At 48.0% G+C, this 24,696-nt stretch overlaps 1 protein-coding gene and 1 pseudogene across 2 annotated transcripts in view; one reads left to right on the forward strand and one right to left on the reverse strand.

Moving 5' to 3' along the window:
• suclg2 (succinate-CoA ligase GDP-forming subunit beta) overlaps window positions 1-24,696 on the reverse strand; it is an 87,944-nt gene that overhangs the window by 47,964 nt on the left and 15,284 nt on the right. Inside the window, exon 2 of the mRNA XM_084440674.1 lies at window positions 21,500-21,641. Coding sequence (XP_084296800.1) covers window positions 21,500-21,641 — 142 coding nt within the window. The remainder of the gene's footprint in view (window positions 1-21,499; window positions 21,642-24,696) is intronic.
• On the forward strand, window positions 1,623-17,374 carry LOC311310952 (annotated as a pseudogene). Its single transcript has 2 exons — window positions 1,623-1,694; window positions 16,582-17,374. The product of its transcript is annotated as an uncharacterized misc_RNA (transcript).

Genomic DNA, 24,696 nt, shown 5'->3' on the forward strand with positions numbered 1-24,696 from the left:
CCCTCTCTTCTACCTCAGTCCCCTCCCTCTCTTCTCCCTCAGCCCCTCCCTCTCTTCTCCCTCAGCCCCTCCCTCTCTTCTGCCTCAGTCATCTCCCTCTCTTCTCCCTCAGTCCCCTCCCTCTCTTCTGCCCCAGTCTCCTCCCTCTCTTCTCCCTCAGTCCCTCCCTCTCTTCTCCCTCAGTCATCTCCCTCTCTTCTACCTCAGTCCCCTCCCTCTCTTCTACCTCAGTCTCCTCCCTCTCTTCTCCCTCAGTCCCTCCCTCTCTTCTCCCTCAGTCATCTCCCTCTCTTCTACCTCAGTCTCCTCCCTCTCTTCTCCCTCAGTCCCCTCTCTCTCTTCTACCTCAGTCTCCTCCCTCTCTTCTACCTCAGTCCCCTCCCTCTCTTCTACCTCAGCCATCTCCCTCTCTTCACCTTTTCAAACAATCCCTGCTCCTCCTCCTCCTCCTCCCCTTCCTCCTGTCTCGGCGGAGTGTGAGGACGTAGCCCGGGGGGTCGGGGGCAGGGTTAGCGTTTGCCTGATATCCATGCTGAAGGCTCTCTGCTGAAGGCACCTGCGGGATGCAGGAGGAGTGGAGGATGCGCCCGCGCCCGCCGTGCGCACTAGGAGGAGGCTGGCCCCGGTTTCCCGGCGGACCGCGCTGCCGTAGCGCCGGTGGACGACTACCCCAGGCATGCAAACTGGTTAGGGGTGAAAAAGGTGAGAAGGATGCGTGAGCAGAGAAAAAAAAAACACATACATGCTAGGGGGGTCGGGGGTATGCAGGGATTTTTTTTGTTGAAAATACAAAAATTTAATGACTTATAAAAAAAATATATATATATATATATAAATCAATTTTATTTATTTTAGACTGAACAAAATAAAGTTCAAATTATAAATTTAGTTTGGGGTGCCTGTGGCTCAGTAGGTAGAGCAGATCGTCCAATAACCGTAGGGAGTAGTGAATTAGCTACTAGTCCTACTCCTACCTGACGAAAAAAACGTTAAAAGACAGAGATGAGTCACATCTGTAAACGAATCCATTCCGCTTTCATTGCGGGAGAACGGCCATGTCTCTGAAAATCCATACCAGGTGGTGCTCGTTACGGGTACCTCGGCCCGGTTACCTTCCAGTGAGAAAAGCACAGCAAGAAGCTGAGCGATCAGCGGAGAGTGGAAGGCAAAATTAATTTGAGATTAGAAAAAGTGGGGGGGGGGGGATAAAACATATTTTGAAATGAATTAATATGACGACCAATTACATTTAGGGGAATGTCCCTGGGCTGGCAGGTGGGCTACTTTTGGGAGACAGAAAGCACACACGAAGACAGGAGGGGAGTCTGAGGCTCCCACAGAGAAGGGCTCTACGACGAAGAGAGAGAGAGAGATGAGAATTGAATGGCCGACATGCCTTCCACACCGAGGAAACACCGTCCCCGCCTTTAGAGGGCGATCTGGAAAGGTTTGCTAGACCAAATCCTAGAACTGAATGTGATTCATGGTGCTAAAACTCATTTACAATCTAGCCTAGGGATAGATGTCAATATAGTCTTCCATCTGTCAGAGACTAATATAGTCTATAGGCTATATGACTAAATAACCTGAATTAGCCTCGGTTGGGTCAGTCAGCCGTCTCAATGCTACTGGAGCAGGCCTGGCCCTGCGGTCACCTCCACACTGCGTCCTGTACCATCGCCACGGGGAGCTCTGTAGAGAGATGACCCAATAACCTTCCGATGTCATAAAGGACCGCGGGGCTACATGGCACATTAGCCAACTGTCATTTACAGAGCGTCTCACCCCATCAAATAGCTCTTAATAATGTGAAGAATAAGTATAGCCTACTTTCCACCACAACTCTTGAGCAGTGATCACCTCAACCCCGGTTCGTTCAACAGCTTTCTATAAATGAAGCGGGCTGATAGAAAGTAGTCTTCTTGTACCGTGATATTTATGAACCGAAGAAAGTAGTCTTCTTGTACTGTGATATTTATGAACCGAAGAACGCTCTTTTACCACTTGCTTTCACTTTGCCGTATACTGTACAACCACAACATAGTGAGACTTGTTCTGCTAGGCTGTCGTAAACATGTTAATTAGAAGTCCTGATTACAGGTCAGCTCGCCTCTCACCTACATAGACTCCGGAATAGCACTGCAGTACTAATGATAAACAAATACAAAGGCACCCATGCACAGGCACACCTCTCTTCATCTCTTCAAGTCTCTTCATCTTGCCAGCTGGGCGCTCTGCCCATCGAGTTCTCTCTCACCAGTGTGCTCTCGCCATCTCTCCTCTCTCGACTTATGGGTGTGTCCTAGCGTGGCAGAGCCTGTGGCTCCGGCTCCTAATGATGTTGTCTCAGCGGACCTCGCGGGGAGCGGTCGACGAACCGCCGTGTCACATCTTCATCTCACGCCCACACTGACGGACCATTCCTCATTAGACAGACGGGTCCACCTGGTGCCTGACACAGCACCGCTAATGACATCCGGGGCCCTGCGTGGGTCTGAGTCTGAGCTGGGAGGGAGAGATGCAACGCTCACAGAGATAACCCGCCGTTGTTTACTCCAGGAAGAGGGTCAAGACAGTGGAGCGGTGTGTGTGAAAAACAAGCTTTTCTCTAAGGGCACGGGGGGTCTGACAAAGGTTATGGCGGGGGAAAAAAATCCATCCAGTTGCCTTCACCAGAGACACGGTCTGTCAAATGCAACAGATATAGAATGCTTTATATTGAATCGCTGAAAGCTGGTAGTGTAGGTCTACTCGCAAACAAACATTCCAGGCTAACACATTTAGGCTAAACACCTACGCACCCGCGGCGCTGTCGGGGATGCACTAGCGGGCAAGCCTGTGTCCTGTGGCGCCCCTGGTGAGTAATGAAGTCCTCTGGATGACCAGAGAGAGCCTGCTTGGCACCCGGAGTGGACGATGACGGTCCCACTCCTCCAGAGGATGACGCATGCCACTTTAACCCCTCGACCCCTCTCATCCTCAGTGCCGCTGCTGTTTCAGTGGAGTATCATGATCAACAATGCATGTTTCTCCTCGCAGCCCATTAGCATCATTCCAATGCGTCGCAGGGCGCGGTGCGGAGCTAATTCCATGTATCGGCCCACAACATGAATAGGTTAAGCAGTGTAATGAGGAGGTGGAAATACTGTAAGCTGCTTACAGAAATCAGCTCTTTGACAGTCAGCCTTAGCCTGGGAAGCCTATTTACACCCGTTAAGACAATTTCGTCTGCGGCTCTTCTCTCACTCGTAAGACAGCTTAAAGTATGACGATGATCACGGCAGAGAGCCCGCAGAGAGAAGGGGGGGGTACGTTGTGGCAAAAAAAAAAAGGTTCCACAAACATATTTCTGCCTGTGATGTGTTGACAGCAGGGGACACACGCCATAAGAAGGCGCCGTATGAGTGCGAGACGGGTCTGCCCGTCGAACCCTGCGTCCGTCACAGCTCCCGCTGTCGGTGTTAATGACCTTGTGCGTCAACGAGTTCCCACCCCGGTCCCGTCCCGAGTCCGCTCTCCCCGGGAGCGTGTCCTCTTGGCAGGTAGCGGATCCAGGAAGACTCCTAACACCATCCGTCTTTCTGTGTGACAGGCCGGTCCTCTGAGGGGAGGGGAGGGGAGGGGAGGGGAGGGGAGGGGAGGGGAGGGGGTGGCAGAGCCATTCTGTTCATCACCCGGAGGCATGCTGCGAGAGGGGCGGCGCGGCGCGGGGCGGAGGTACCTGCCGTTCGCGCCGCAAACTCACCGCTCTCGTTTATTTCTCCTCGGCCTCATCAGGTGGCGAAGAGGACATTGAGGTTTTGCTGCGGTTGAGTGTGTTTGGGAGAAGGAGGGTGAAAGATGGACAGACACCACGAGAGAGAGAGAGAGAGAGACAACGAGAGAGAGAGAGAGAGAGAGACACCACGAGAGAGAGAGAGAGAGAGAGAGAGAGACAACACGAGAGAGAGAGAGAGACACCACGAGAGAGAGAGAGAGAGAGAGAGAGAGAGAGACAACACGAGAGAGAGAGAGACACCACGAGAGAGAGAGAGGGAGACAACACGAGAGAGAGAGAGAGAGAGAGAGAGAGAGACACCACGAGAGAGAGAGAGACAGAGAGAGACAACACGAGAGAGAGAGAGAGAGACACCACGAGAGAGAGAGAGAGAGACACCACGAGAGAGAGAGAGAGACACCACGAGAGAGAGAGAGAGAGAGAGACCACGAGAGAGAGAGAGAGAGACACCATGAGAGAGAGAGAGAGAGAAAGACACCACGAGAGAGAGAGACACCACAAGAGAGAGAGAGAGAGACACCACGAGAGAGAGAGAGAGAGACACCACGAGAGAGAGAGAGAGAGAGAGAGAGAGAGAGAGAGAGAGAGAGGCGGGGGGCAGAACTATGAAGATAAAATACAAGAGCACTGCTTTTAGCTTGCTACTGTATAAACAGCCGTGAATGAATTCCAGTTACCTGATAAGCATATTTGCAAAATGCCTCATTCTAAGTTCTAACCGCCAGTGCGTTTCAGGGGATGCCACCCAGGGAAAGAGTTAACATTAACTACGCCTCGTTTATAGACTTTTTATTTACAGTACATACAGGAAAGTCTGTATAAGCCCGAAGTTTAATAGCACAATATTTCCTGTCATAAAATGCTGCATACTGAATTATAATAATATTTGTCATTGAAAGTCTACAATAAACAGAACTCCGAGGGAGCCTTTGTCATAAAGGCTTTATATACTTGCTGACAGCGTGTGAAGTCAAACACAAAACCACCAACGCGCGCACGCACGCACCAGCGCACACACGCATCAGCACCCACACACACACACAAACAAACATGCAGCAGCGCCCACGCACGCACCCACACCCACACACCCACACACCCACACACCCACACACCCACACACCCACACACACACACACACACACGCACACACACAGGGAAGCCCTGATTGAGTCTCAGCTAGTTGGTGGATTGGGTGCATGCTGCCTGTGAACAAGACCCGCTGCTGCCTCAATCTACCCGCTGGAGAGAACTCCACTAGCTGTCAACATCCATGTCCTTGTCAATCACAGTGCCCCCTCTCACTCCCCATCCTGCGTGCCTCCTTCTCTCTCTCTCTGTCTCTCTCTCTCTCTCTCTCTCTCTCTCTCGTGGTGTCTCTCTCTCTCTCTCTCTCTCTCTCCCCAACACACTCTCTCTCTCTCTCTCCAACACTCTCTCCCTCTCCCTCTCTCTCTCACTCTCTCACTCTCTCCCCCTCTCTCCCTCTCTCTCGCAGCAAACACATGCACAAACACATGGACCATTTCACATGGCGTAGAGACCGCGGTGACACCGGCTGGTCTGGCGCCTCCAATCCTCCCTCTTCAGCGGTGATGAGAGGCAGCTTCTGGTCCGGTTGAGTCCCACACGGCCACTCTCATCCCCTCCACATCTCTGGCATAGACAGGAGGAGGGGGAGGAGTGGGCCGAGTGAGCCAACACGGGAGTGGCATACACTCTCTCAGAGCTTATGGTAAATGGTAAATAGACTGCACTTATATACCGTCTTTTATCCAGAGCGCTTTACAATGGAGGCCTCTCATTCACACACACATTCATACACCAATGGTATGGTGGCAGCTGCCATGAAAGGTGCTAGCATGCTCATTGGGAGCAATTAAATTGGGCAAATTTTGGGGTTCAGTGTCGTGCCCAAGGACACTACGACATGTTGCCAGGAGGGGGCGGGATTCAAACCCACTGACCCTACGATCATTGGACAACCCGCTCTACCTCCTGAGCTACAGCCGCCCCTACAGCTTACTGCTGCGGTCAGCGCTTCCCTGAGGTGGGGTCCAGCCTTGTTTTCTGGACCAAGGAGATGAAAGCGAGCTTTAAGTGAAGTTGAGGGGCGTGAGGCGTTGTCGGCAGAGTGAAGAAGTTAAGAGAGATCCCGGCGAGCGAGGATACACAGTGCTCTTCCTCCATCTCAGTTGTTATCTCGCCAGTCTCACCGCGAGGAAAAAGAGGCAGGCTTTCTGCTCTCATGTAGCCCTCCCGGGCTAAAATTCAGACTCGACATGAAAAAACGCTAGACATTTTTCAAGGTTGTTGTTTTTTTTTTGTTTTTTTTTCAAATAAATATATTTCTGATTTTATTACATTTTCACCCAATTTCATAGCCAGTCCCTTGTTACTGTGGAGGATTTGTCACACAATCCCGTGGTCGGCGATGCGGAAGAGCGAGCCAGCTACCCGACTCTCCCAAGCCTGTGACTCAAGACACCAGATGGGTTGACCTTGAGCCGAGGTTCAACTAACCTCAGGGAGCGGCGGGCCGAATTGCCGCTCCCTCTGGGATCCGCCCCCTTCCTCGGATCTGCCCCGGTCGCTGGTGGGGCAGCTGCGCTGAAACACGACACTAAGACCGCTGCACCACCACGGACCTCAAGGCTGTTTAACTTCATGAGGAGTGGGCAAGGCAAGGCAAGTTTATTTATATAGCACATTTCAGCCACAGGGCAATTCAAGGTGCTTTACATGAGACATTAAAAGCATTAAAACAAAAAGCAAGACATTATAGACATTTAAAACAAAAGGCAGGACAAATTAAAAGCATTAAAACAAAAAGCAAGTCATTATAGACATTTAAAACAAAAAGCAGGACAGATAGAATACAGGAATAAAAGTTACAGTGCAGTATACTGATAAACTACGATAAGTGGGCTACTTCTGTTCCGGCTCTCTCACTCTTGCTGCTTCTACTGTAAAAGCAACATTCCAAATCCCGCAGTTCCAATTCCAAACAGCGTCTGATCGAATACAATGAGATGGGCCTGGGACCCACCGCATGAAACTGTCCAGATGCCGGAGCTTAATAACTGGAACAAATAAACGGCTAATAGAGAAAGAGAGAGATGAGGGGGTGAACAACCCCACTGCATTTCTCCTTACAAATTTACTACTCAATGGAGCAGGGAATAGTCCTTAATAAAACATGCAATTCAGGGTGAACATTACCAAAATAATACCGCCATACCTTCTGGCTAAACAAGTGTTGGGGCGCACGGGCAACGCAGTGGGCTGAAAGCGTGAGTAATGATAATTTCCCATCCGCCATATCAATACCACCCAGACGTCAGGAGTCCAAAATTACATTTTGATTTGTGACGTCCCCGAACCATGACTCATATTCCGTCGAGTGTATTTTTACAATCATTCGAGAGGCACTCCGATTGTTTCAGCACAGAAACAACAAATCAAGTGTGGGGGGGGGGGGGGGGGGGGGGGTAATCATGTTCTTTTATGATCCATAAAGTCACTGATTTCCGTTTTAGCGGTGGGGTGTTGTTTTTGCCTTTCGCTCACACATTCTATTAGTGGTTCAGGGGTCGGGTTTGCTTGGTTATTGTAACTGGCTGCTGATGCAAGCTTTATGAAAGACTATGGGTGTTAGGACGAACACACACACACACACACACACGCACACACGCACACACACACAAAAACCGGGAATAAATAGAATACTGACTGGCATAAATATATAGGCAAACACACTGGCAAACACACCGCCATGTACTCACAAACACACAGCTGAACTGCCAAGTTAATCCTATGGCACATGTTCACTATAGACATAGAAAACAACAAAGGGAATCAGACCGTCAAAATAATTTTATCCAACCACAGAGTAAACAAGAGGGGCCTATGAGCTGACACCACACAGCATCTACATGCATGCTAGACACTTTCAAAGGAGTAGCCTTCCTCCACAACGGAGAAGAGATTTTACACACGAAAAGAGTCAAAATGAATAGGAAAACAAGCACAGAGACCGCGGTGGCTGTTTGTAGAGATATGCTGAACATGGCCCAACGGGGACTGAACACGGCCCAACGAGGACTGAACACGACCCAACGGGGACTGAACATGGCCCAACGGGGACTGAACATGGCCCAACGGGGACTGAACATGTCCCAACGGGGACTGAACATGGTCCAACGGGGACTAGAGGAGTGGTTCTCCAGCGCCGCGCACGGCTGGGTAGGGCCTGCGGGCGAGAGGGCGGCGAGGTGCTGATGGTGGCGGTGGCGCCGGAGGGAGGGGGCAGATGGTGCAGGGGAGAGGTGGGTGGAAAGAGAAGCATATGGTCCACTCCACACATCTCACACACTGAACCCAGACCCAGTCAGAGGTGGAAAAGAAATGCTGCCTCACACCCTACCAGCGAACAGCCAGCGAGCCAACAGCCGTTCAATCAATCAAAGCTTTATTTGTATAGCGCAGTTCATACCCAGAGGCAACACAATGCGCTTTACAGAGAACAAGGGAGGTGGCCATACGACCCACCCCTACATATTCCAGAGGGAAGCAAAAAAACAGTAATCACCCGGGGGCCAGATAAGTGAGCTGTAAAATTATTCCCTGACCCTTCTCAACGAGGCGAGCGAGCAAGGCGAAGTTCAGCCAACAGTCTGCCAGCCAGTTAGCCAGCCAGCCAACAGCCAGTTAGCCAGCCAGCCAGCCAACAGCCAGTTAGCCAGCCAGCCAGCCAACAGCCAGTTAGCCTGCCAGCCAGCCAGCCAGCGAGCCAACAGCCAGTTAGCTAGCCAGCCAGCCAAGCCAGCATCTTCACCTCTCTCAAACCATCTTCACAGGCAGAAGAGTGGTGATAAACAGGAGGGTATGAGTGTTTATTAACAGAACTACTAGGCCCATGGCATGTTTCACAATATCCTACCTAAGTGACAGACTGGTTAGCGCTTGTGTTAAAATGACTCATCAATCAAAGACAATATTATCAAGTGCCCTAATTTTCCCAGCTAACCCATGCAGTGTTGTTTGAACATGTCTGGCTCCATGGCAGCGATCGACGCACCGTGCCTCCAGGGCTGGAGCACGACACCAAAGGAAACATCACAGCCAAAGCTATAGGTATTTCTGGAGGGATGATGGTTATAAATGAACGCTCGCTCACTCACTTCACGGTCTGCAGGCCAAAGGCATGGGAGAGATGTGAGCTGTCTTATAGCAGAGTTTGCAGCAGGGACAGAAGCATGCCCAGATAGCAAGCGGATGTGTAATGATTCTGGGCCATATATGGGCCGGAACTAAGCCACAAGGGCCAGATCTGGCCTGTATATGGCCCAGATCCGCTTGCGATCTGGGTGGCCATGTCTGCAGCTCCAGCACCATTTGAGGCTTAATACTGCACTGTAGGAGAACGCCAGGGAGCACACCCTCCCTTCACAACACTTAATTTCATTCCTGAAAGTTGGCAGTTGATTCTGCATTAGAATGAAAACTTCCTTGCAGCATACAGGTTACATCAAAATAAAAACATTCAAAAACACGGTCAGTCAAAAGCCAACAGCAGTTGTGATCATACAGTGGACCTACTGTAGCCTTCCATACAGATTTGCCTACTACGCATTAATCCTCACTGGTTTCATACAGGTGAGAATATAAGATGTTTCATGCCGTCAGCATAAATCGGAATGTAGAGTATCCCAAACTATGGCAACCTGGCTTGTCAGACTGCTGGCAGAATGTTAGAGTGTACACACACACACACACACACTGCCTCATCAAGGAGTTGGCTTATGTCAAGGCAATGCAGGCATATCAAACTAACTATCCCCATAATAAGCACACATGAGATTTGACTGGCATGGATAAAGCTGCTTTGTTTACACTGAATATTCATAGCTTGGTGAAAATGAATTAATGGCTTCCTAACTCTGTTCATTGTGATTCTACCTGTCTGTATGTTTCCAATAAGAAGTAAACCCCGAGAACTTAGGAGGGAGAGACCGACAGAAGAGAGGGAGGAGAGATGAGACACAAAGAACAGACAGGCCAAGAGATAGAAACGGAAGCAGACGGCGAGAGGGAGCGAGAGAGAGAGAAAAGGAGAGAGGAAAGAGAGAAAGAACGAGACGGAGGGAGAAAGAGAGATATGGAGAGAGCTGGAAGGCTTGACTTCAGCTGTCAGTATCTATAGTATATAAGAGCATGACATTAGCGCAGACAGATGGCTGTATTGTGAGCTAATCTGGGGGCTAGAATATGCTGCATGGGGAACAGGCTGTAGACCGTCGCAGCCCGTCTACACACACATTCGGATAATACCATAATACCTGCATGTACTCCATGCCAATATATGTTTTTCCTCTCTGTGGAAACTATAACAGCTATACGGCGATAATGACAGGTTTGGTTCCCAATATAGCAGATAAGAGTACGCGGAGCAGCACAGATGTAAAAAGAATAACTTATGTTGCACATTTCACTGAATGGAATTGGAAACTGGTAGGGGTATATGTAATATATACTATGGGCAGATATGTGGGAGTGCAGAGCATGTATGTAACAAAGCTGCTCTCATTGGTCAAACAAGCTCAATATGTGAAGGAGATAAGAGAATACAAATGTTTTTTGTTGTTTGTTTACCTCTGGTTTGTCAATTACTGCTCAGGGGACAGGCAGCCAGGCACGAAGGCTCTCGCAGGGAAGGGAAAGGAATGAGAAAAAATAGTTTTATTTACAATTCTAAGGGAAAATCCATCAAGATTTACTCAGTAGCTACCTCTGTCAACGGGGTGACGATGTACAAAGTGGCCTATGTAATCACGTGGCAGGGACAGGTGTGTGTCTGTGTGTGTGTTTGCGTGCATGCGTGTGTGTGTGTGTAAGTGGATGGGTGAGGAAGGGGGTATACATATCTATTCATTACATGAGGTGACGTCAAAAACGTGTGTGTGGAAAACATCAGGTAACAGATAATTTTGCTGACACTATGTCTGATTAACAAGTATGCTATGACCAGATAGCTTGCTATAAATCCCTGTTAGATTACTGAAAGCCCATCACTACTGTATGTTAGGCAAACACTTTAATGCTCACCTAAGCTACCGTTGATGTATTGTGATTGCAGGTTTCCAAATAAATGACGTTCATTATGTGCCCTCCTTTTCCCCACTGAAGACGGACCTTTTCTGTTTGTAGAAATAAACTAGAGGGTCTTGCACTCAGAGAGTGCAGACCACCGCCCCTATCCCCCATTCAACTGCTCTCTCTCTCCTCTCCCCCCCCTCTACCTTTCCTCCCACCACCTCCTCTCATGTGCTGTGCTCTCCTACTGGCTTTTTGAATTGGTTACCGTAGCGCCACCTGTAGTTTCCTCTTTCTGCTTGACATCTTTCCTCTCCAATTTCCAAAACGTTGCTAGTTTTGTGAAGACTTCCCATTCACATTCCTTAACAGCCAAGCAGAGCAGTAGTGGAGGGAGGAGTGGGCTGGTTCAGAGTCTGCAGACTGTAGTTTACAAGATGTACATTTGAGATGGGAGTTATACAGCCAATGACATGTTGAATCTATAGTCTATAGGCGAGATATAGTTTTCTATGAAGTCAATCATTTTAATGTGCTCACTTTATTTTCATCCACCTGAAAGTGTCTGCAGTTTATTTTGAATGCTTGAAGTTTACATTATCGTTTAAACGCAAGTTGAGACACTAGTCCAGGGGTGGCCAACCCGTGGCTCACGAGCCGCATGCGGCTCTTTGCCCGTCAATGTTCGGCTCCTCCATCCATTGATTAAAAAAAAGTTGGCTTGCGGCTCTTCCATCCTTTCATTAAAAAAATAAATAAATAAATTCCATAAGAACGTTTCTCTCCCTCTCTAGTTTCGCCGTGCATTTCTTCCCGCCCATTTTAGTTTATTGCAGATTTGTCATAAAATCATATGATTCGTTTCGCTAGGTCGCGAGGAAGTCGCGTGAGAACCACTTCAAACCAATCATATAGGTAGCAAATCACCTTGGTAACAAAATAATTGTTAACAAAATAATTTGCTTTGCGTGGGTCATTCTCTTTTACGACAAAAGGTAACGTAGCCTAGGCTACTGTACACAACCAAAGAATGGCTGGAAAGAAATGGGCAGCGAAAAGAACCAGCAACTGAGCCAATTTAGCTAAAGGTGGTTAGCTAGCTCGTGAAATTACTCAAACTGAATAATTATGATACCAATAAGCACACCGGTGCCAATAGTTAGTTTAATCTTGATATAACTAAGACATCTGCTAAAAAAAATATTTAGAGTTGGAGACGCTAGTATTAGCTACTTCCTCACACTAGTCATCACTTACACCACCTCCCAGGGTGGTGGAAATATTTAGTTGTTACTAGGAACTAGTCGTGAGTGGTGCAACCCATTTAAATTTAGTAGTGACCACATCTCGAGTTAGTCAACACTTAGGCTATGACTAGGCCTAGTCACCACTTAGTAACGACTGGTGCAACCGGATCCAGCCTGTTGACGCGATCATGGCTGGATCATGGCGGCCCATTCAATCCAATGAAAGTTGCTCAGTGGCACATGAAGCAAGCCCCCATGGCCAGGAACAGCCAGTTTTTGGCGTAGTGGCCAAGCTCGTTATTGCAAGTGGCACCAAGAACCTGAAACCTATGAGGAAAGTGAAACCTAAATCCCCCACTCCACTGAGGTTACAGTAATATGGGTACTGTAGAGCCACCTATGAATGAATCATGGTCAATGCTGCGCATGCTGCACCCCTCCACCGAGTTTCATGCATATCGGGCCGGTAGTTTTTGTTTAATCCTGTCCGCCTGCAGACAGACACACACACACACACACACAGACAGGGGCGAAAACATTACCTTCCGCCCTGCGGGGCTTTGCCCCTGGGGCGGAGGTAATGAGGATGGACGAGCCTCCATTTGTTAGTCAGGTTCCCCTGCACTGTGCTAAAATGAGAGAACAGGGTAGAATCCAAAGTCACTGCAGTGATGTTGGTCATCTTCTCTGGAACAAAAGTTGGGTAGGAGTAAAATTTAAATCAGAAAACACAGAAATGGCTGAATATAAGTTGCTGGTGTATATGTGTACTAAGTTGAACTGTTAAAATATACATAGGGAATTGGCACTGCATTAGTTATTACTGATAAGGCTTTTAGGCCATCCAGCATGGCATGGAGACGGGAACAGGACAATTAGGCTACGGTATTGACAAAAATTATGTGTTCGGCTGTTATCGGTCAAAACACTCTCAGATAGGATACTCTAGAAAATTCTTGACGGCTGATTTAAGCAGTCATGTGTCATGTAGTCATCTAGAATAACCCCCATTCAAAAAATACGTTTTGTTCCAATAACCACTGGCCTAGCGAATCTGTTGGCTCGCTCTTTTTTTGCTTCCCACTTGACATCACTCGTCTGGCGCATTTGGTAAAAAGATAAATTCACATTAGCCCATGTGTGTCAAAATACAGTAGCCCAAATCAGCATGGTCGCTTGTAGAGTCCCTTTCCTATTGATACACTAGGCCCACCAGAGCTCATTAATTCAACTAGGACTAGGGATGGATATTGATAAGATTTTAGCGATTCCGATTCCATTTTCGATTCTGCTTATCGATCCGATTCCTTATCGATTCTCTTATCGATTCTCATTGGGCAAAAGAGTCCAGGTTGTAAAAAACGAACATTCTCCTTTAACAGTTGGGAAAGTTGTGAGCCCACTTTGATCATCTTTGAAGCCAAACAAGTGTTTTCTTTACACACCTTAGTGGGTTGAATAGGCTAGGATAGCATGCAGCCTTGTCTTATGGCTGTGTTCCGACTTGAAATTAATCTTGGGTTATTTATTTTTAACCCTAACATCAAATATCTGTTCATGAAAGTCATTCCATTGCGTTCTGCTTAATTAAATTAAAAAGGATAGTGTAGATTAGATATTACCTTTGATAGGCTAATATCAGTGTTCTAGCCTAGAAATATTACAGGCTATTAGGCTAGCCTACTCTTGTTCAATTAAACAAATTAAATCACATCTAGATCTTTGCTAAGTGATAAGCTGTAAAGACAGGCTGAAATATTTTGGGGAGAGTGAAGTGACTAGTTGTATAGTTGGTTGTCGTCAGTGAAAATAGTCGCTGCGCACATCCCTAACTTCAACCTGCTCAGTTTGTTTACACGATACAAGGCGCATCTGCTTGCGTCACACGAATATCCGGCACATTTTTGGGATGTTCAATGAAGTGTCTGAAAAATTTTTAATCGTTCCCTATATAGTTCGCTATATGACAAACTCTACATGGAATGATGAGTGAGTGAACGGTTTCGAATACAGCTAGAGATGGAGAGAGAGAGAGACAGGGGGAGGGAGAGGGAGAGAGGGAGAAAGGGAGGGAGAGAGAGAGGGAGGAAGAGATGAGGGAGAGAGTGAGGGAGAGAGAGAGTGGAGAAAGGAAAGTAAAAGTATGAGAGCTGCATTAGTCTTGCCAATGTGACAGTTAGATGACTTAACGGCGTGGGGGTCGCGCCCTATACAGCCAGACCCGGGACCGGTGCTGCCGACGAGGCTGCCCGTCAGTCTCACACACCCAAAAACGCAGGTCTTGTTAGTCATCTGCCCCTCAGTGCTCCCAGTAAGAGGCCCACTAAATGGCTTCACTTTAAATGACCGATTGGCAAACAATGAATTGCCCATCTGTGATGTCCCTCTATTCTGAAGCTTGTTGAAGGATGCCAGTTGATGCTACATCTTAAAGGAAAACCCGTCAAAGGAAAACCCCTCAGAGTTACTTCTCCCAAGTGTTAATGGTCCAATCAATCACTCCCCGCTTTGGGCAGTCTCCGAGCTGGGATATATACTGTACGTACGAGTGGACCTCCAATTGAGCTGTCAGCTCCACTGCTTCATGGTCAACTGAGCCCAGTAGAGAATAAGGGTATCAGAATATGTGTATGTGTGTGTGCGTTTCGGAGGGACAGAGGGCCTAAATCGCTTGGTCACCTCCCTCCCATCCCTTCCTCTGGGGCAACAGTAGCCCTGGTCCTCTCCAGAGGGTCCCAAGGCACAGTGCTCCGGTTCTGGGCTGTGGTGTCAGCCAGCGTCCGTCCCTCCCCTGTCCCCAACACAGCAGCAGCAGGTCCTCTCAGTGCAAGCTCCAGCTTTAATAAAGGACCTGAAGAGAAAGGCATTTTCTTCTCTATCACATGACTTCTCTATCAACATAATGTTGTTGATTGACCAACAGCACAGCTTGAACGTCAGACAATAGCATTTGCAATGTGTGTTTCAGAATGTGATTGACGAATTAAAGGAAAAGGACAGAATGGAATGGTATGAACCAAGAATGGGCACTTTAATACATTTATGACTGAAGTGGGAACATGGACAATTACCCAAGGTGACCCACAAACTCTCATTCAAACACAAGACAGTATTTCTAATGTATCAAAGAAATCAAAAGGATTGAAATCAGCCCCCAAATCCCCCTCTAAGGCATCTTCATTGTCCTCTGCATGCCTGAAAGCTGACTTGGAGAAGGCAGCTCTATTAGCCAGTGCAGTGATATTAAAGGATAAACATTCACTGGATCTGGAAAAGGCTGAATTGCAAACAAAGCTGGTAAGAATTGAATTGGAGACTGACTTGGCAGAATCAGATGCAAAATTAAAGGCCCTGGAGAGCTTTGGGGCCGCTTCTCAAACCCATGCTGCTTCCCACAGACATTCCCAAGGAGATGGGATGAACTCTCTTTTTGACAGTTGCCAAAAAATAAGCACTGGTGATCCTTTGGACCCCGAACTATAATCTATTGACTTTGTACAGTTAGGTGCTGTTCCAAAGACTCCACTCTAAAAGATTTTAAACCAACAATTCAAACCACCAGAGCCCATGCGCCCACCATTGATACCTCAATCTAGTCCTCCAACATCCAACCAAAACCCTATGGATCCTGGTAACCTCTCAACTGTCATGCAAAGACAGAATGACATTGCTGACCTAATCGTCTTACAGCTGAAACAAGCCTCACTCCCTGCCAGATAAATACCCACATTTGATGGTGACACCCTGAATTTTAGGCCATTTATGCCTGCATTTGAGCATGGTATAGAGCATTAGACCACCAGCCACCAAGATAGGCTTAACTGCATGGAACAATGTACATCTGGTCAACCCAGGGAACCTGTGAGGAGCTGTCTGCACATGGAGGCACAAAGGGGTTATACTGATGCTGCATTCCATTTGGCTTGTGAACTCGTGAGGTCGGAGGTGGGAGTCGTGGAAAATGACGTCACCCACAAGGTAACCACATTCTAGTAGACACAACAAGAACAACTCGGAACAAAAAGATGGACGCCTCCAGGAGAGCTGTTTGCCTTTTTGGTTTCAGAGTACAGACAACAACAAAACTATGTGAGCCAACTTCTTAAAGTTTTCTTTCACAAAAAAAAAAAAACAGCACGCAGAAGTTATGTTTGTTTTTTCAGCGCATTTCATGGTGTACAATGACTGCGTATAGTCGATCATTCTGTAGGTAATCACACGGCACACCGGCTCTTCAGAGTTGATATTAAACCCGTTTTAATAAATCCGTTAAAAATGAAGAGTTAATGGGCTTAAACTTCAATCATCAGACCGAAATACAGATACAGTAGGCTACAGTAGATTAATGTCAAATGTTCTTTAACCTACTTAAACACATTTTATTTTTTTGTGAGCAGGGCCAGAGTGCAAGCCGTTATGCAGCTGCAGTTGAGACAACCGACCATCTTGAAGACTTGAACGGAGTATGAGGTCACGCTAGACATGGATGACAAGACTTTTGCATGCCATTTCAGAGAGACCAAGCCACAGTATGAAAATCTCCTCATTACGTTTCAGGAAAACGGCCTAACAAAGGAGCACAGTCAAGGTCTGCCACCAGTCCCCTGTGACAAAGAAGGTACTGATATTCTTGTGGTACATGACTTATCAAAACAGCTTTAGGGAGCTATCGGACAAGTTTGATGCGTCACAGTCATCTGCAGACCGGATCATCATAGAAGTGCTCAACATCATATCTACAATGGGACACACCATCTCCTGGCCAAGTGCTTGTGAGAACAGCATCTGCTGAGGCTTTCCACCGCCTCTGTGGCCTCAATGGAGTCATCGGAGCCATTGATGGGTGCCACAACAGGATACAGAGGTCACCCATAAGAGGAGACGACTACGTGAACAGAAAACCATACTTCTCCATCCTTCTTCAGTGGATTGTAAATGAGGAGGCGGTTCATTGACATTCTTGCAGGACCACCAGGGGGTCCATGATATTGAGGGGTTCCAGCTTCTACACGGCATGGCGGAAGAAGTTTGCGAGTACAGCTTGCTGGGGGACAGTGCCTACATTGGACAGACTTTCCCATTTCTCATCACTCCTAGGCGTGACAATGGGGCTCTTACAGAGGCAGACCAGTGGCAGAACTCCAAGATCAGCCATGGGAGGGTGGTCATTGAGAACGCCTTCGGAAGGATGAGGTGCACGTGGAGGCGTCTTCAAGATCTGCATAACAGCCGGATTGATGCCATATATAGAGAATAGGGAGTGAGGGAACGAGGGAGCGATTCCAAACACAGCTTATGACACAAAATCATTCCAGAACCCAATATTCAGGTGAATTTGACAAACTAGCAAACTAGATTGCACATTATCTGGCTCATTTAACAATCCTGCTTTGTGAATTACAGCCCTTGGCTCTAGCTTACCTTACTCTTGCAAGGTGCCAAAAGGCAGGCGTCTCTCTTTAGGCTACAGACATCAGACATTTAGGCTATGCCCAAGACACTCATGACACCAATTTGCACATTTGAATAACAATCATGTTGAACTTGTAGATATTCCACCTGCAGTTATGAATTAATTACCAATATGTTTAGTTTCTGTTGGCACTGATGTGTTCTTTTATTAACAGGAGCAAAATACTAGCACCATGCTCAGCGCAGGAGAGCAGCTGTGGCGCTGCTTCTGCCAGAGGCACCGCTCGCTCGCTCCTGTTATGTCAGGATCGGGTTGCGAGCGATGTTGCGGTAAATTTGCTCGCTCGCGTTATGTTAGGATGAGGTGTCAAGGTGCTCCCGCATCAGATCGATCAAAAAAAGTGTCTGATCCTAGGTGAAGCCCTGGTTTGCTGGCATGGGCACCGGTGCTAGGCTGGGTGCACATAGATCCATGTTCTCCTGGCAGTTGTCTAAAACATACATAAAAGTAGCCTGCTAGCATGCAACACATTTAGCTACTTAGTATATTATACTATACTTATTTTGATTATTATTAGCATCTTACCTGCTTCATCCACTATGTTGACCATGACTGTGCACTAGGCATGTAACGATGCCTCGCGATGCAGTTAAAAATCGTTTTTTTTGTGTCACGATTCAAATCAGTGCAGATGAAAGTGCATCGCGATGCCCTTTTTTGAACAGCAGAGGGCACCATCTTCTTTTGACTTCACTGCGTGAAGCGTCTGCATCATGCGTCACTTATTTCTGACAGAGCGAGAAACGTGACAGCGGAAAACGTCTATGTATCGAGTGAGTTCAAAATCGAGGATGCACCCGCAAGTTTCAAGTCAGATGTGTGGACGCATTTTGGCTTCCCTGTTTTCAGAAATGAAAAAATCGTGAGAAAATCGCATCGTCAACCCTGCATCGTGAATCGCATCGTGAGTTGAGTGAATCGTTACATGCCTACTGTGCACCTATCTTCTATATACAAAACTGGCATATCCTGATTTCTGGTATAAGGGGCCGGGGAGAGTAGTGTTCCTCTGGGGTCGGTGTAGGCCCATGTTCACGTCACCATAGACACACACACACACATACTGTTAGCATTACATTACAGCCGTGTTTGAGCTCACTCATGTATGTATTTAGGTTACCTGAATATTGGTGTACAAAACCCTCCCAAGCAATAAACAGCACACTCCTCCCAGGCCGCAAACAATGCCTCTATTTGCACACGACGCCTGCCTACAATTCTACGCCTTCAGAAAACACCATAGATGAAAAAATACATACTGGTAGGCCGTGATCTCACTCTTGTATTTATTTAGGCTACCTGAATATTGTTGTACAAAAGCCTCCCAAACAAATCAAATCAAACTTCATTTGTATAGCACATTGCATACACAGAAGCAACACAATGCGCTTTACAGAGAGCAATGGGGGGGGGGGGGGTAGGCATTGGTCCCACCTCTACATATTCCTGAGGGAAGCACAAAAAACAGTTTCACCTGGGGGCCAGAAAGGTGAGCTGCAAAAATTCAACAACAAACAGCACCTTCCCCCCAGCCCACAAACAATGCCTCTTTGTACACTACGCCAGCCTAAAATTCTACACCTTAAGAAAACACCTTTGAGATATGACCTAATTGTTTAACCCACAACTGTTTTTTGCAATGTTTTAATCTAATCTAACTGAACTGTATCCCACTTTAGCTTTTCCGTTATCAAAGAGCTAGCTAGTTGCTGCAGTGTTAGCTTTGTTTGCCAAACCAGTAGATTACAACACATTTATGCGGTATAAAGCGCATACAAAAGAGATGTCCTCAGATAACAGTTGGGGAATACTGTGTGTATGGCTGATTTAATGAGACACAAATAAGACAGAAATGCTAATAAAACAGTATTGCTAAAGTTTCACTTACTTATTACACAGGGAACTGCCATCTTGTTCATGACTTGCAGAGCTAACTCAGGGTCGGTGCAAGTGGTACGAGTTCACAAGTCGAAAAAACAAGTTATGAGGGGCGTTCCAGTTGAAACTGCGAGTAGTAACGTGTGATTCACGAGTTCACGAGCCAAATGGATCACAGCATGAGGCCATTAAGCTACTGGAGGAACACTTCGGTAATGAAATCAAAGTAATCTCGGCCTACATGGAAAATGCCTTAACTTGGAATAACATAAAATATGATGATGGAAAAGCACTACATAGTTATGCCCTCTATATCAAAGGCTGTTGTAATGCCATGGAAGATCTATCAAACATAGAAGAGCTTGGCTTGCCGTCCAACTTGAAGCTGATTATGTTAAAGCTTCCTTATACACTAAGGGAAAGATGGTGGTCTATACCATATGAGGTGATGGAAAGAACCCACCGAAGAGCTAGACATTTAATATTTTCTGAATTCAAACAGACATGGCAAACAGAACCAGACTTTTGGGAGAAGCCAAAAGATCAATGGCCTAAGGTCACAGAGCTAGGTGCCATCCATCCAAATTATCCAGAGACAAGGAAAGAGGTCACTGTGAACGGCATGAATGTGGAATTTAAGAGTCCAACCAGCAAACCGATTGAGCATTACTTGGTATGGAACAGCTTGAAGACAGCTGTAGCTTGGATGCTGAAACTGAGAGGACTTCTACAACAGTAAGGAAAGGAAAGGAAAGGAAAGGTCTCACGAAGGTTGATCCAAGACCAGATCAGAGTCTGACAAACTTACTGAAGGGACAACTAGATCAACATAAGCTGGAAGTCGGAACACAACACAGAAGTCTGTCGGAGCAGAGAAGACCATCATTGGTTTTGAGCAAAGACTACAGGAGATCGCACTCTTGGAGAAAGGAGGGCAATGTGTCCAGAGAAATAGCTCCATCTATACGCTGCACACAAAAATGTATGATGGCATTCTGAGAGTGGGAGGAAGGATAAACAAATCAGCCTTACCTGTGGAACCCTATGATCCTACCGAAACAATCGTCACATCTCCAAGCTGATAGTGACACATCCATGAGCAGGTCGGTCACTCTGGGAGAATGCTCTCCAGACATGCTCTCCAGATTTGGCTAATTATTCTGGACGTCTTGTGGCAACTCTTCAGCAAGGAAGATCATTACGAGCTGTGTCTTCTGTATGCAAGACACATGCAAGCAAGAGCTGGAGAACAAAAAAATGTTTGACCTACGATCAACGTCCGGCGCAGGTCGCAGAGGTCACCAGTTTCAGGGCTGATCAGGGCACAAACTTTGTTGGTGCACAGAGAGAGCTGGGAGAAGCTATGATATAATCATTTACAAATGTAAACTCGACCTCTATCTCAGCTCTGTGCAAAACTGGGACTGTCACAGAGAGATATTGCACCTCCTCCTGGTTTACTGTATCTTGGCCGGCATCGCGGCCAGGCCACTGAGAACAACACCCCCAGGCCGCCCACGGAGCCCAACATCTCCCATGCGGAGATGGCTGCTGTGGAAGAGAGCGCTGAATAAAATATAAGGCTGCGTACATGTGTCTGTGTGTGTGTGCGATTGTGTGTGTGTGCGATCGCAATGATTACAACCCCCTTGAAGAGAAAGAGAGAAAGTGATACTGAAAGAGAGCGTGTGAAACACATTCATCTGGTTGAATGGGGGGTGGGGGGGTGAAAAACAGGGCTGGTGTGATCACTGAGAACAAGGAGCACAGGCCCCGCTCCCCAACAAGCAGCATGAACACGTGACCAGACCTGATAACACTTTGGCCAGGACTAGCTACACTGAAGGGGGGTGGATGGCTGGAGCTGCAGTCACAGCCATGTAAAAAAAAACAAAAAAAACATGGAGAATCAATTTCAAAACAACACAAGCTACTTCAAATATGGAGTTTGTGTAGCCGATTGCATATTTCACACACTGTTGGGAAAACACATTTTGGGGAGGAGGTAGCCGAGTAGCGTTCTGTACTCACTCAGTCTCTTGGCAGCCTCTAAGGCCTCGGAGGCGGTGTCTGCCACGTAGAAGCGCTGGACGGTCACGCCGCTCTCCTGCATCAGCTTTTTGCTTTGGTACTCCTGAAGGTTCAGCCATCGCCTGGAGCTCACACGCGCACACTGGTGGAGAAAAGGGACAGAGATGCTTTGAAGGCCGTCAAAACAAGACCGTTAACTGACGTCTGAAGAATATTGGGGATTCAATCAAGGAACGTGGTGCGAGGAACTAGGCCTACGTGAAGTGAACGCTGTGGAAGAGAAGGCTGTTTGTACTCTCCTCACCGATCCACTCTATCCTACGACATATCCCACACTCCCACCTCTCCTCGTCCTCACATCCCCTCTCCATTACCCCTCTCTCCTCACACTCCCTCTCCTCCATACACTCTCCTCCACACACTCCCTCTTCTCCATACACTCCCTCTCTCTCCCCTCCACTCTCTCCTCCACTCACTCCCTGTCTCCTCCACTCATTTCCTCTCCCTTTCCTCCACTCACTCCCTCTCTCTCCTCCACACTCCCTCTCTCTCCTCCACTCACTCCTTCTCTCCTTCTCTCCTCCACTCACTCCCTCTCTCTCTCTCCTCCACTCACTCCCTGTCTCCTCCACTCATTTCCTCTCTCCTCCACACTCCCTCTCTCTCTCCTCCACACACTCCTTCTATCTCCTATACTCTCCTCCACACACTCCCTCTCTCTCCTCCACACTCTCTTCCACTCACACACTCCCTCTCTCTCCTCCACACTCCCCCTCTCTCCTCCACACACTCCCTCTCTCCTCCACACTCCCCCTCTCTCCTCCACACACACCCCCCCTTCCTCCACACACTCCATCTCTCTCTCCTCCACACTCCCCCTCTCTCTCCTCCACACTCCATCTCTCTCTCCTCCACACTCCATCTCTCTCTCCTCCACACTCCCTCTCTCTCCTCCACACTCCCTCTCTCTCCTTCACACTCCCTCTCTCTCCTCCACACTCCCTCTCTCCTCCACACTCCCTCTCTCTCCTCCACACTCCCCCTCTCTCTCCTCCACACTCCCTCTCTCTCTCCTCCACACTCCCTCTCTCTCTCCTCCACACTCCCTCTCTCCTCCACACTCCCCCTCTCCTCCACACACTCCCTCTCTCTTCCACACTCCCTCTTTCTCTTCCACACTCCCTCTTTCTCTCTTCCAGACACTCCCTCTTTCGCTCTTCCACACACTCCCTCTATATCTCCTCCACACACTCCCCCTCTCTCCTCCACACTCCCCCCCTTCCTCCACACACTCCATCTCTCTCTCCTCCACACTCCCTCTCTCTCCTCCACACTCCCTCTCTCTCCTCCACACTCCCTCTCTCTCCTCCACACTCCCTCTCTCTCCTTCACACTCCCTCTCTCCTTCACACTCCCTCTCTCCTCCACACTCCCTCTCTCCTCCACACTCCCCCTCTCTCCTCCACACTTCCCCTCTCTCTCCTCCACACTCCCTCTCTCTCCACACTCCCCCTCTCTCTCCACACTCCCCCTCTCTCTCCTCCACACTTTCTCTCTCTCCTCCACACTCCCTCTCTCCTCCACACTCCCTCACTCTCCTCCACACTCCCTCTCTCTCCTCCACACTCCCTCTCTCTCTCCTCCACACTCCCCCTCTCTCTCCTTCACACTCCCCCTCTCTCTCCACACTCCCCCTCTCTCTCCTTCACACTCCCCCTCTCCTCCACACTCCCCCTCTCTCTCCTCCACACTCTCTCTCTCTCCTCCACACTCCCTCTCTCCTCCACACTCCCTCTCTCTCTCCTCCACACTCCCCCTCTCTCTCCTCCACACTCTCTCTCTCTCCTTCACACTCCCCCTCTCTCTCCACACTCCCCCTCTCTCTCCTTCACACTCCCCCTCTCCTCCACACTCCCCCTCTCTCTCCTCCACACTCTCTCTCTCTCCTCCACACTCCCTCTCTCTCCTCCACACTCCCTCTCTCTCTCCTCCACACTCCCTCTCTCTCTCCTCCACACTCCCCCTCTCTCTCCTTCACACTCCCCCTCTCTCTCCACACTCCCCCTCTCTCTCCACACTCCCCCTCTCTCTCCTCCACACACTCCCCCTCTCTCTCTCCTCCACACACTCCCTCTATCCTTAATGAGCCAGACAGACAGTCCTGCAGATTCTTTAAAGCTGTTTGCTCAGTCAGCGGGACACAGCTGCTGACAGCTCCAGCTGTTGCCACTATTAAAAAGCCATTTGGTTTTAATGCGCGGCGCCCGTGTTAAGGTTAGTTTCTCCCCAGTACTGTCAGGTGGGCCCATTACCTCTGGTGTCTGTGTTCACAGTGCAGACTGACAATGTTAAGGAAAACAAAGCCACTACCATTAGGGAAATGAGGCAACGTTAAGTAAATAACAGGGTTCAAGGTGGGTATCCCACTCAGCAGTCTTCCACTTGACAGGAATAAGAAAAAGTAGATGCAGGCGTCACGCTCATCCGTCTAGATAAAAGATAATATGATTGTAGAGACAGAGTAGTATAGAGGCTGATGAGGGAGCACACACTGAAAATTGAGTCAGGGGAAATATGAATTAATAGAAAATAATTAGGCCTTGAGTTTCTCATCCATTCTCATCTCCATGGCTGGCCGTTGCTGTTTTTAATTGCTATATTAGGGAGGCGGTAGATGTTTTTGGCTGGGGACCAGGGCCATGTACTATGAAGCAGGATTATGGGGTAAGCGCAAGGACTTCAGGTTTATGCTCGTTTTATCCATATCACAAAGGTGGTTCACTTTTCACCACGCCATATCAGCATGGTAACTTATGATGCCGAGCTAGCCTGCTTCGGAGCAGGTTATTTTCCAGATTACAGATCAAAACGTATGAAGCACTGCCTGCTGACCGATCAATTCACTTGGGAAACGGCATAAAATCCCGTGGACCTCATGATAAAATATCAGCAAACAGCTGACTTTATATATGCACACGCTCATAGCTAGATTGGACCAGCTGGGTAGACAAACAAGTTGATAGCCACCGTCGTGAAACCGCTTATCCGTCATTACGGTCACTTAGTTTAGTTGAGCAAGCTAGTAAAAAGTTGGAAGTCGAACTTCGTAGTACAGGGCGCAGGTCACTCTGGAGAGCCAAGCTTCTGCACTCTAGGACAGCCTGTGGGGAAAAGATAGCTAACCATACCGGAGATCT

The sequence above is a fragment of the Borostomias antarcticus genome, assembly GCF_949987555.1.
Source record: "Borostomias antarcticus genome assembly, chromosome: 7".
Classification (NCBI taxonomy): Eukaryota; Metazoa; Chordata; class Actinopteri; order Stomiiformes; family Stomiidae; genus Borostomias; species Borostomias antarcticus.